Below are 13,766 nucleotides of genomic sequence, written 5' to 3' on the forward strand. Positions count from 1 at the left end.
TTGGCCATCAAAGGGGACCTCTGAGATCACCTAAAGTAGCAAGATGCTGTAGTTTCATTGTATTGATTATTTCTCAAAAGAAATGAAATGAAATTTTTTCAAGCAGAAATAATTTGGGAAAGGATGAACAATTAAATCGAAAAGATATTAATATTCCTTACATTTACAAGTTCAAATTTTTAAGGGGAAATTTAGTCTGAGACAAGAATCACAAAATAATTTCTTGGTCTTTAAATTCACCCTGTTTCTTATTTTATCTCATTACAAACCAAATTCAACCCCCTCCCCCCTCCAAAAAAAAAAAAGACTCAGCAAATCAATTGGAAATAAAAACAAATGTAGGCGTTTGCCAAAACTGTGGAGACTGGATATTAAAGTGATCTCTGAGCTGAGAAACAAATCCAATTTTGTCCTATTTGACTACCTTATCATCTATCAAAGGGCATACAAGATAGGCGTAAAAAGATGCAGGCAGTATCCCTATACCAACACCCGGAGTACAAGCAGGCATTATGAACACTCCCACACCGTGCTCTTCGTCACGTCGTCTCAGCTCAGAAATAATAATAACAGCAATCCATCAAACAAATGGCAGAGGCCATACTTGTTCATCTCCCATTAAAATAACGGAAGATTTGTCTCACAGGAAGAAAGAAGCGTGAAACAGGCAACGGGAAGATGCCTAGTCTGACTCAGCACTCCCTCTCTCCCAAAATACATCTATTCTTCTTTTCCCTGACAATACATATTTAAATAAATCTGAGCCAATGTGCTGTAGAAACTACATAGTCAATCAGTTTGTAAAAAATTATGTATATTCATGGAGAAATTTGAGAAGGAGGATGAGAAGAAATTGGCTGAGACAGCAAGAAAAGGGGGTGCCAAGACTCTGACAAGTCCTGCTTCCCTTGGCCCTGCCTGCCTGCTGTCCTGGGATTGGTTGATTCAAACCAGGACTTCAGCGGCCTACCACCTGTGTCCCATGAGAAGATGCCCAGTAGTGCCACCCAAGCAAGGGCGACTCGGTAGCTATCTTTTTTTTCTTATTTAGTGCTGTATATGTTTGTACAGGAAGAAAGAAGCGTGAAATAGGCAACGGGAAGATGCCTAGTCTGACTCAGCACTCCCTCTCTCCCAAAATACATCTATTCTTCTTTTCCCTGACAATACATATTTAAATAAATCTGAGCCATTGTGCTGTAGAAACTAAGTAGCATAAAGAAAACCCCCAGATTTCTCTCAGGAGGAAGGGGGAGCATCAGAAGCTTTCCTGAAGTAGTAAGGATAAGATGGGAGGAGAGGACAAAGGCAAGCCTTTGTCTATCAGCCTCTAAACAAGGTTAAGAAACAAAAACAACAGGTCACATTGTCAGAAGGAAGTGTGTGCCCTCAGAGAGCTGAATGTTTTAAGTGAATTAATTCCCTCTGTATAAAAGAAATACGCGATAGTTGCGTGCACTTGTGTAAATGTTGACTATAGCACCCTTCTTGGGGTGAGGAAAAGACTTTGAAGAGTAATTGAAGGGTGTTGAAATACGGAGCGGCGGGCTGTGTCCCACCACATGGCTAGCTTTACCCGAAATAATTACACGGAAACTGTATTCTTTTAAACACTGCCTGACCCATTAGTTTCAGTTTCTTATTGGCTAGCTCTTACATATTGATCTAACCCATTTCTATTAATCTGTGTAGCCCACGAGCTGGCTTACCAGGAAAGATCTTAACCTGCAGTCTGTCTGGAGTGGGAGAATCATGGCGACTCCTTGACTCAGCTTCTTTCTCCCAGCATTCTGTTCTGTTTACTCCGCCTACCTAAGGGTTGGCCTATAAAATGGGTCTAGGCAGTTTCTTTATTAATAAGAAATCATTCCCACATCATTTCCCCTTTTTCTGTTTAAACAAAAAAGAAAGGCTTTAACTTTAACATAGTAAAATTACATATAGCAAAACAGTTATCAAGCAAGAATTACAGTTACAATATTTATATCTATTTTATCTTTTATCATAACTAAGGAAAACTATAACTATCTATTCATTCTTCAACTCCATCAAAGACTCCAGAAGGATATAATACTACCTAAGTAAACAAGAAATAAGAAAACTCTAGAAATGACAGAGACATCTCGCTGCCTGGACAGTCACCCAAAGTTCTTTTGTATGGTTGGGGCATCCATCTTCAGCCTTCAGACCCATAGTATCCAGCAGACATTTCCATGAAGCAGGAAATTTCAAAGACAGTTCAGTCACTATCTGCTGTGTCCTGCAGAATGTCTCGCAGACTCTTTCATGAGTCATGAACCCCGAAAGACCATCTCACCTTAGGCAAGTTCAGCAGTCCTCTCTCTGCGGGTTCTCTGTGTCCATTTTATGCAACAGTCCAGGCAAGAGCAGTTTCTTGCCCAAATGGCTATCAAACTCCATAAGGATCCTTTTTGATGCCCATCTTCCTCTCGAAGTAGATTGGTGCCGCCAGGAGCAGATATGTCTCATTGTCATGAAAAGTCCTAAGTTATTAAAATATTTTAAATGCCATATTCTGTAGCCTTTGAGAGATATGAAGAATGCCTATCTGAAATATATCTCTATATATCTAGAAAATCTAAGTAACATGACTACAAACTTGACTATTATTTATGATTATCATCAACAACCTATATTTCCTAATTATACATTACATTTTAAAAATGAACTACACAACCTTATTCAAGATCAGAAATACATATACATTTAATAAAATTGACCTTAAATCTCTATCAATAAAGCAAAATCTATACTAATGCAAATTATTCATATCTATATCATATCCCCCTTTAAATGTAAAAGAACATTTATAAACAATATTTTGGGAATTATGGGCGCAGTTTTTTCTCTCCAAACTGCTTCCTGCTGAATGGGGGCGTCGTTAATTAGGTCATTTAGGGTGTAACCTGGGTGCCAGGTTTATCTCAGTTGCCAGTTGAGTGAAGTAATTTTTTGAGGGTGTTCACAGGAACTTTTCAGGAGGTCGTGGTCTATCATACCATATCGGGATAGATGCAATCCACAGGGTCTGGTCCTCTGTGAAAACAAAAGAAGACCCTTTCCAAAGCATCATATCCTTAGACCCAAATTTTGAAATCGTAATACCCTTATATCCATCCTGGTTTAGCTTGGCAGCCCATGTAATGAAATGTCTCTCTGTACTTAGCTCCTTCACAGTCAAAAATTTTAAAGAAAACACAATATACATAATCCAGACTCTCTGTGAATTTTCCATTTTTACATGGCTTATTTTTCTTTATTTCTTTTAATCTCTTAACTATCTGTACTCTGTCTCTTTAAAGACTTTACCTTTTTTAAAAAAAAAACCATTAACTTTATTTTCTATATTCTCTTTCTTCTCTCTCCCAAGTCTACGTACATTCATCCAACAGTGTGGTCTTTTATGTCTGAATCTGTTTTATTGTGAATCTGTAATTTTTTTTTTTTACTATCCAGGAGCATTTCTTAAAATGTTAAGCAGTTCTTAAAAACTTAAGTTGCACCATGTACAGGTAATACGGTAATAAGGTACAGCCTGTTTCCTGCCCAGTCTAAACCTTAACTGAGCTGTTTTTATGGTAATTACGGTAGTTCCTGCCTGAGACCAGCACAGTTCATCATGGCGGAGCCGAGCAGCTCCTGCCTCAGAGCCATTTGGTGCCCCTGAGCCACACACAGTTCCAGGCACACAACAGTCCACATTGCCATCAACCAAGCCGTAGCACATTACTCCAAATGCTCCATTCAAAAGCTCTGTCTCCCGCAGGATCCAGACAGAGATCGCATTGGTGGCACAGCCCAGAAAGTCACACTTTAAAATGACGCAGCTTTTTTTCTGCTGCTGTTGCTGATTCAGGAACTCTCTCTACAGCAAGCCACCAACAAACAGCCAAAAGCTGTGTTAAACTCTGTTTTTTTCTGTGATAAAAATTAAGCTCTCTCAGGTTTTACGTGGAGTTCATTGGCACGTTGGGTGCCACTCTGTTGAAATACGGAGCGGCGGGCTGTGTCCCGCCACCCGGCTAGCTTTACCCGAAATAATTACACGGAAACTGTATTCTTTTAAACACTGCCTGACCCATTAGTTTCAGTTTCTTATTGGCTAGCTTTTACATATTGATCTAACCCATTTTTATTAATCTGTGTAGCCCACGAGCTGGCTTACCAGGAATGATCTTAACCTGCGTCTGTCTGGAGTGGGAGAATCATGGCGACTCCCTGACTCAGCTTCTTTCTCCCAGCATTCCGTTCTGTTTACTCCGCCTACCTAAGGGTTGGCCTATCAATTGGGTCTAGGCAGTTTCTTTATTAATAAGAAATCATTCCCACATCATTTCCCCTTTTTCTGTTTTGAGCTGGCTTACCAGGAATGATCTTAACCTGCGTCTGTCTGGAGTGGGAGAATCATGGCGACTCCCTGACTCAGCTTCTTTCTCCCAGCATTCCGTTCTGTTTACTCCGCCTACCTAAGGGTTGGCCTATCAATTGGGTCTAGGCAGTTTCTTTATTAATAAGAAATTACTCCCACATCAGAAGGGTCTGGAGAAAGGGACCAGAACTCATACCACACAGCTCACATCTACCTTTAACTCTAGTTCCAGGGGATCCATTGCTCCCTTCTGGCCTCTGTGGGTACTGCACTTACAGGGCACATACCCTCACATACACAGACATGCTCATAATTAAAAGTAAAATAAAATATTTTTTAAAAGAGAGAAACTTGAGGTGGATGAAGGAAGCCAAGTAAGAAAGGTTATAAACTGAAGGACTCCAGCAGGCCCGGGCTTGGCAAACATGGCGCTGGCAGACCTTGCCGTTCCACCTGCCCTCTCCATCAGCGTCTATTCCCGTTTTTTGGACACTTTCTTATGCCAGACTCCTTCCGAAGCTGACTACCAAACTCCAGCAGTCAAAATCCCCCTTTAGTTCACCTAATTAACATTCCCAATCAGACTATCCCACTGTATCCTAGTCTATTCCAACAGAGACATCCCTTTTCCTCTTCTTAAAAATTAAAACACCTACAAGGTCATTTGCTGCTGTTTTTCTGGCTGAGTCAGAAAGCAGCCACTTTAACTTTTCTTCTCCACTTAATAAAGGACCTCTGAGAAAACAGATGTTTGGTGTGGTTTGGGTCTCCTCTGGGGTCTCAGTGGGAGCCCCCGATGTGTGTGGGTTTCTTCAATAACTCTTTACTAAAAACAAATGAAGAGGAACTTAGAGATCAGACTACAGGTAGGGAGAGGGAAGAGAGAAGAAATGTGAGTTGATAAAAGTCCTTAGAAAGGACAGAGATGTACCTCATTGATAAAGTACCTGCCTGGCCTGGGCAAAGGAAAGACTGGTTTTCCCCAGTGGGGTCTCACTGGGTATACGAAGCACTCTTAAGGGCGAGCCCCATGTGGGTGCAACAGTAGATGGCCAATACAGAATGAATCAATGGTGTTCTTTTTTTAGACTTTTGTCTCATATTGCTTTGTTTGTGTACTTTTTATTACCTCACTGATGTTTTGATTGTATATTATGCTTTCTAATTTTGTGGTTGTGTGTGTGTTTATGTCTGTGCGTGTCTCTCTGTGTCTGTGCCTGTGTATGTGTGTGTTTCTTGTACTTTTTTGTTACTTTCTGTTGTTTTATTCTGTTTTTTAAATTCTTAGCTTGGGGTTCTTTTTTGTTTTTATTTTTTTAGGAAGGCATGGAGTTGTATGGGTGGGGAGATGGGGAGGGTCCGGGAGGAGGAGGGAGAGGGGAAGCCATAATTAAAATATATTGTATGGAAAACATTACTTTTGATTAAAATTTTTAAATAAAAAAAAGAATAGTGAGGATATGGTTCTAACAAAGAGCATTTGCCCTGTGGATGTGCAGCCATAAGTTTCACCACCTAGGACCACAAAAAGAGAGCAGTAGTGGCTACTTACGAATGAGGGTAAAACTCCGAGCATCTCAAGCTTCAAGTTAAGGCTTATATATATATATATTATACTATTTACACCTATACATTAATGATATTATCTCTGTGCTGTCACTTGTTTAATTAATATGGGGTTCTGGGGAGATGGCTTAGTAGGTGAAGCATTTGTTCTGCAAGTGTGAGGACTGGAGGTCACGTCCTCAGCAGCACAGAAAATCCAAGTGGCTGTGGAGGCTTGTGTGTAACCCCAGAGCTCAGGAGTTGGGGATGAGTGAGCCCCAGAGAGGCTAGCTAGCCAGACTAGCCAAATCATGAGCCCTGGGCCTAGCTAGAGACCAGCTTCAGCAAATAAAGTAGAGAGCAATCAAGTAAGACACCTCACACTCCACACTCACTCAGTGTTTAAACGTCTAGAGTTTCCATGACTTGAGGACTGCTAAGTTCTAGTGTCATTCCTGGGGGTGTACAGGGAGGTAGTTTTCACACCCCTGTCTGGTCAGCTCCTGGTCAAGTGGGGCGGGAAGCACCAGGATTGATGTTTGCTCCAGAGCGGGAATTAAAAATGAAAGCAATGCCAAAGCAAATGAAGTCATCTTCTACTTACAGATGACACATGCTGCAAGAGACACATGACATCAATCATGTCCGCAAGGATAAGGAGTCTTGTAACTGCTGCCAACAAGGCGCGGGCGGCTTGAACCACAGCCTCCCTTTTCGGGAGGTAACAGGGGTCATCTGTAAATCTCTCGGCTGACGCCTTCAGAGCATTGCCTGAAAAACACAACCCCAAGTAAGTTATCATTTGAGTGCCAACAACAGCTACTTCGGCATTAATCAGCCACCCTAACTCCAAGAGTATTCCATGAATAACCACAATATTAAAATAAACTGTCATATGGTACTCCGAGCAGCACATCTTAAAACAGCACCGCTTCCAGTCGGCACTTGTTTGTGACGAGTGCTCTGGAGTCCAAAGAAGCGCCCTGCAGTCTTCTCCTGGAGAAACTCTTTCTCGGCTGACGAGCAACATCAAGTAAAAATGGCTGCCTGCTTCTGCGGTTGCCCCAGCTCCATTGCTGTGAAGTGGTTCACGACCAAGTCTTCACTCAGTCACAAAGGTCCTTGTTTGTAGAAGTGGAAGGAGGCTTCCCTGAGTCATGGTCATTTGCTAACTCAGTAGAGGATAGAGGTGACCTTTAACGTAGTAACAGCAAGAAGACTGAGAGTGTCACTCACTGGGAAGAGTGCTCGCCCAACACATGTGAAGCCCTGGAGTCAATCCCCAGCACCCACACACCAAACACGCCAGGGCACACTTATAATCACCCCACTCTAGAGGTAGACCAAAATACAAGGTCATTCTCAGGCTACGCAAAATATGATAGCCTCTATCTGATAATAGCTTACCATACGCAGACTTATTCTATACAATGTAAAGTCTAGACTTTAGTCACGAAAATAATATTACAAAAACGTCATTGTCAGAAAAACAACATCCCTTCTATTTTCAAGGTCTTTTGACTTAAAATATTTGCTTTCAGAGCTACCGATATAGAAGAGGCTAAAGGGAAAGGCTGCCTTCTCCATCCCCAGTGACCAAACTCGCAGAGAATGACTACATCCGCTGTTCAAGGTTCATAACATAAAAACTTATTTCATCATTAAAGTAATATGTGTCTATTTCTTTTATATAACACCGTAGAGCTGGTGCGATGGCTCAGTAAGTAAAGATTTTTGGCCCCTAAAGCTGTCGACCCAAGTTCATGCCCCAGGATCTGCATGAGGAAGGAGAGAGCTCACTCCCCTAAGTTATCTGACCTCCACACACATGTCCTGGCACATGCACACACTAAATAAGCTAGCTAATTAGTTAATTAACTAATTAACAAGTAAATACAATAAATCTCCTTAAATAATAATAATTCGGAATACTAAAGAATCTAAAGTAAAAATGTTTAGTTCTCCATACTAATCCCTAAAAACACCAACTATTCTGTTTTTATATACTTGAATAGAAATTTCTCACTGAAGTTCTGTTTCATGAAGTGTCTGTATACACATGTTTATTTATAAAATGCATCTGCATGCTTTATAGATGCATACTTTGCAAATATATTCATACACGTCCACATTTAACACAAATATGCAGAGATTTCATATCACATAAAAACATAATCATTATACATACTATAAATGGGAAAGGCGATGAATGCTGAGCTGCTTCTCAAGGAGAATCATCTCATAGAAACTCTCTACGGTTTGTTCACTGTGCTCACCAGTTACTTTCTGTACGCTGTGGGACGGCGGATGAAGAGCCACAGCAAGGAGCAGGCGCGTAAGTCAGACTGGTTCCCTGTGTCTGTTCACATGCCTTCTCTATGCTCTAATTTCCTTGGTTGTGAATGGAATAATAAAAACAGCACAAGTTTGCCCTAACAAAATATTTGGTTGTGATTTTTTTCAGAAATTAATAAGCTATCTTGGAATTCATATAGAAATTTCAAAAGATTAATAATAACCAAAACCATCTTGGAAAACAAGAATGTTATTCTTTTTTCAAAACTTATTATAAAACTATTAAAAAATAGAATTGACATTCCCAAAAGCAATTCTTAGGCAGGTTGTGGTGGCACACACCTTTAATCCTAGAACTTGGGAGGAAGAAGTAGGTGGATGTTGTGAGTTCAAGGCCAGCTTGGTCTACAGAGCTAGTTTCAGGACAGAGTTGGAAAAAAAAAAAAGCAATCCTTAAGATTTATGGTCAACTAGTTTTCAACAAAGGTTCCAAGAAAAGTCATTAAGAACGTGGTCATGTTTTGTGTGTGTTTGTTTTATTTTGCAATAAATGGCTCTGGGATAATTAATCACATGATAAAAGACATGCTTCTCTGTCTCAAATTATATGCAAAAGTCAACTCAGAGTGGGTCATAGAATCCCATGCAAAACTCATGAACTCAGGCTCTGCAATAACGTCTTAAATGTCGCACCAAAAGCACATGCAATAAAATGACAAACTAGGCTATCAAAACCTAATATTTCTGAACTTCATTTTTAAGATGTATTTTTACTATTTTTAATCATGTGTTTACTTGTGTGTGTGCACGCATATGAATACGTTTGTGAGTGCAGCTGCCTAAAGAGGCCCAGGTGTTCAGTTCCCTGGAGTTGGAGTTACAGTTGGTTGTGAGCTGCCCCAAGGGGAAGCTGAGAAAAAAGTTTGGATCCTCTGCAAGCACCGTACATGCTCCTGACCACGGAGTCATCTCTTCAATCATAAATTCTCGACTCTAAATGAGAGCATCAAGAAAGTGAAGGGGGACTGGGAAGATGGCTCAGCAGTTAAGGGAGTGTGCTGTGTGCTTAGAGAGGGCCCCAGCTGGAACTGTCCCAGAATCTACACGGTGGCTCACAACAGTCTCTCATTCCATTTCCAGGAGGTCCGACACCCTCTTCTGCCTCACTTTTCTGACCTTCAAGGGAGCCGGGCACACACATGAATCAGGTAAAACACTCATACATGTAAAACAAAAATAATTAAATCTTTAATTTAAAAAAGAAAATGAAAAGACAACCTACAAAATGAGGGAAGACACTTTGAAATTGTATGTCTAAGAAGAGGCTTGTAGCCCTCTCATCAGGGAGAGAAAGCAGCGCTCACGCGTTGCTGTTTGCTAAGAGACTGAAGGAAATGAGAAAAGAATTCTAAATAGAAACAGCAGCAATTATGCTGGCATCTGTGGAATCTTTGGCTCCTGGTCATCATCACTACCTTATGCTGCTGAAGAAATACGAATTCTCCAAGAGAAAGAAGCTTTGCCTACAGCCAAACAAACGACGAGATGACAGAACATGACTCCGACTCAGACATGCTGAACTCCAAGCACGGTGCCCTTATGGCCACAATATGTCCTTTCTAGATGTGGAATCCAACTGATGGACCTAAGATCAAGCATGTCAACATTTCATGCTTCCGCCTTCAATTCTGATGGCATATGGTTGTAAACAAAGGTAAGTTTGCCAAGAATCTGACACACACATCAAGAGTGCTAACAAAGCTCCCAAGTTCATCCTCTCAGGTGATTCTCAAGGTAGGAAAATAAATTCAATGACCCTGACTTTTCGGACGGTAGAAAACTTGTGTTAATTTGCAAGCCTCCGTTAACTAGCCCCCTGTTGTGGAGGAGGCCAGAAGTCAGTGTCCACCATGTAAGTGTTACTCAGGAAATATCATAACTGAATTAAATGAGAAAAACTCTAGTTTAAAGCTTGTAACTTAATAATAAAAAGATAAACCAACTTCTAAGTTTATTTATTATTTTTTATCTGTATGAGTGTTTTACTTGCATGTATGTATGTGTATTATATGAGAACTTGGTGCTCAAGAAGACAGAGAGGGAATCATATTCCCTGGCACTAGAGTTACACACAGCTATGAGCCACTTTGTGGTTGTTGGGACTTGAACCCGGATCCTCTGCAAAAGCAGCAACTGCTCTTAACTGTTGAGCTTACTCTCCAGTTCTAATCCAACTTATAAATAGGCAAAGGCCCTAAATGGGCATTTTAGAGAAGAAATACAAATGGCTAATAAGCACATAAATAGATTTTCTAATGTTAATACAATCTAAATTATTAAAGTAAAATTACATTTATATTAAGGTTTTAGTAAGGTCTTCCATCAAGATTGTTTGATTGGTACACATTTAGTAGTAGTCAGTATCAAGACATTGAAGACCGAAGAACACAGCAAGAGAAACAAGAGAGACGGGGTATCTGTGTGTACTGGAAGTGATCGCTGTAGTAACTGTTACACACAGGAACAACTCCTAGGAGGAAGCAGGAGAAAGGCAGTGTGTACGTTGTTACTAGTTTCTTCCCATGGTTAGGGATTGGGGAAACTCAAGATTATTGAAAGGTTGACTGAAGGGTGCTGGTGGAGGTCTCTGGTGTACAGCACTACAACAGAAGGCATGAGCAGGCGCTGGAGAGATGACTCAGTGTTTCAGAGTGTGCTGCTCTTGCCGAGGATTCAAGTTAGTTTCCCAGCACCCACACTAGGTGACTCACAGTGCTGCAACAGCTCCAGGGAATCCTCTTCTGCCCTCCGCTGGCAACTTGAGTCACATAAATGTATCCTCACAAATGCATAGAAATAAATGTTTAAATGTCAATAAATCTTTTTTTAAAAAAATAGTGGGGCTGGAGAGATGACTTAGTGGTTAAGAGCACTGGCTTCTTTTCCAGAGGACCTGAGTTCAAGTCCCAGCACCCACATGGCCACTCATAACTATCTATAATGGGATTTGGAGCCCTCTTCTGCTATGCAGGCCTACATGCAGATAGAAGACTCAAATACACAAAATACATAAATAAATAAACCTCTAAGTTAAAAAGATACAGTAATGAATGAGCACGCAGAGTGGGCAAACAGGGAGATCCCTGGATAGCCTGCAAAGAATACCATTAGCTAAACTAAAAAATTTGAACAGTTGAAACTAATTAAACCGTCTCTAATAATTCTCCCATTATAATTCCAAAATGGATTATTACTTTGTTCTCTTTTCAAAGCATAGTAGTGGAGAACTAATTCAATCTCCAGCTCACCTAGCCAGTTCACCAACTTTATAGAAAGTCCATAGAAACTCACACCATGTTTTTCTGTGTCAAAATCATCAAGCAAATACAAAGATTATAGTAACAGTACAATGAAAACAAATGAAACATTTTATCCCCAGAGAAAAGTCTTAGATACGCATAGAGTTCTTAAAAGTCAAAGGTATTCTCCATATCACATTAATATTCTATCCTTTTCACGTGAAGATTTATTATGTCAAAATCAAAGCTATTCCCATGAGACTTCTAGAACAATTCCTTAGCTGTGGAGCTGCGACAGGACCTCCTTTCTCAATTTATTATGAAACTTGTTATCCGCACATCATTTCAGAGATTCGACTGTTCCTAGCCAGCGGCCTATCAATAGTGACCTTCACTCTCAAATGCCTCTTTCCCAGCATGGCTGAAACTGGTATTTACTGAACTGGGTAAATGGCAAACCTAAGGGGAAAAAGGACAAGTCAAAAATCTTGATCAAAAAAAGCAGGCAACGGAATTTTTCATGGGTAGTAAAGGGATTTAGAGCCCCCAGATCCTTCTTTGGGGTCAGCATTACAGACTGTGAGCCTTAGGTAAGGAGAATGGATGTTCAAATACTAAGTCTCCTCGAAAGCCTCCAGTGCTGAAAAGAAAAGGACAACAGAAATATAAACTACGATAACATGTGAGCATAGAGAAAGGCTAAGAACATGCAAGACTCCACTCTAGCCGTTCAAAGACTCGTGTTATTGTAGACCCTGGAAGATCTGAGTATCCTCATGGCTGGCCGGAGAAACTTTCATGGGTTTCTTCAAGTTGGTTTTGGTATGACACTTAGAACCTTTCAAGTTTAGAGTAACGTTTATAATTTTCATGTAAAACTCCGTCTGGGCCAGACACAGTGGCTCCCAGAGAATCCCAGCACTTGGGAGGTAGAACCAGGAGCCTCAGGAATGCAAGGCCAGCCTCAGCTATAGAGTGAGAGTGAGACTAGTCTGAGCCTCCTGAAAACTATTTTTTAATAGTTTGTAACAAAATAATTTTCTTTCTTTGTTGTTTCCTTAGTAACTATCCTTTTTGCTTCCAGATTCCTCACTTGTTCTGTGAACCTAAAACTCACTGACACAGAATACTGCTGCAACTTCTGGTTCTGTCACTCGATCATAATTTCAGATTTGGAACTGATCTTAAAGCAGAGTGTACATGGGTGAGATAAAAATAAAAAAACAAAACCCAATCAGCTGTAAAGAGCATGCATTGAGTTCACCAACTCCTTTCCCTCCACAATGACCCTTCAGACCACAGATGCACAGCCTCCTAATAATCCTTTAGAACCAAGCCCAAAGAGTGTGCCTCAGATTCGTATTTTATACTGTCTTGTGTGATCAATTTTAATCTTACGAGTTACACTAACAATTGGTCTAACTAGTATTTTGAAGTCAAATCAGCCTCTCTCTTAATGGTTCTGTTGGGATGGGTTAACAAGCTGTGGTTCTATAGGAACGTGACGGGTAAAGAGCTAAATCTAGACGTTTTATAGTCTTTTTAAAATATAACAACTATTTAGAGAGTCTCTAGCCCAAATGTCTCTTGTTAGTGTGAGAGAAATAGCAGTGACTTGAATGTTAAGAGACCCATTTCCTACTACTAGAGTATCCTGGGAAAGGTACTGAAACCTTGAGAAGGAAGAATGTCCTCTAGAAATTCAACTCTGCAGTCCCAAAACACACAACAGATGGGAGGACGTGCACACACCAAGGATCTCAAAGTGCTTTTGAGAAGGTGTGGCGTTGTATGGGGGCAAGGCAGCTCTCTATGCTTAGAAATTATTCACAGCCTGTCATTCATTGAAGAGCTTTTGATGTAACAATCATGAGAGGGAAGAGAAGGGGAGTGATTAACCACTCAATCGTGCCTCTTCTTGTTATGTTTGACATGGCCATTCGGAACAGTTAAGTGACTTCCCAGATACTTGAGATAATTCATCTATTTACCTATAGCAAATGAGTCCCATGCTTAAGAATAGCATTAGGTCCAGCAAGATGGCTCAGTGGGTAAAGACACTTGCTTCCAATCCTGACAACCTAAATTCAATTCCCAAGACCCACGTGGTGGAAAGAGAGGCTCAGCTCTCATAAACTGTCCTCTGACTTCCACACACACACAATGCAATTTATGTGTCTTATGTGTATCTGCTTGTCTATGTGTGTGCCACGTGAGTGTGTGTGTGCTCATGGAGC

General features: G+C 40.6%; 1 protein-coding gene across 1 annotated transcript in view; it reads right to left on the bottom strand.

Moving 5' to 3' along the window:
* Positions 1–13,766, bottom strand: part of Ctnna3 (catenin alpha 3) — a 1,347,523-nt gene that overhangs the window by 1,254,767 nt on the left and 78,990 nt on the right. The window contains exon 4 of the mRNA XM_041655198.1: positions 6,540–6,706. Within this exon, the coding sequence (XP_041511132.1) occupies positions 6,540–6,706 (167 nt within the window). The remainder of the gene's footprint in view (positions 1–6,539; positions 6,707–13,766) is intronic.

Source organism: Microtus oregoni, unplaced genomic scaffold (genome assembly GCF_018167655.1).
Source record: "Microtus oregoni isolate MIOR12 unplaced genomic scaffold, Mior012 000007F_ref0000211, whole genome shotgun sequence".
Lineage (NCBI taxonomy): Eukaryota > Metazoa > Chordata > Mammalia > Rodentia > Cricetidae > Microtus > Microtus oregoni.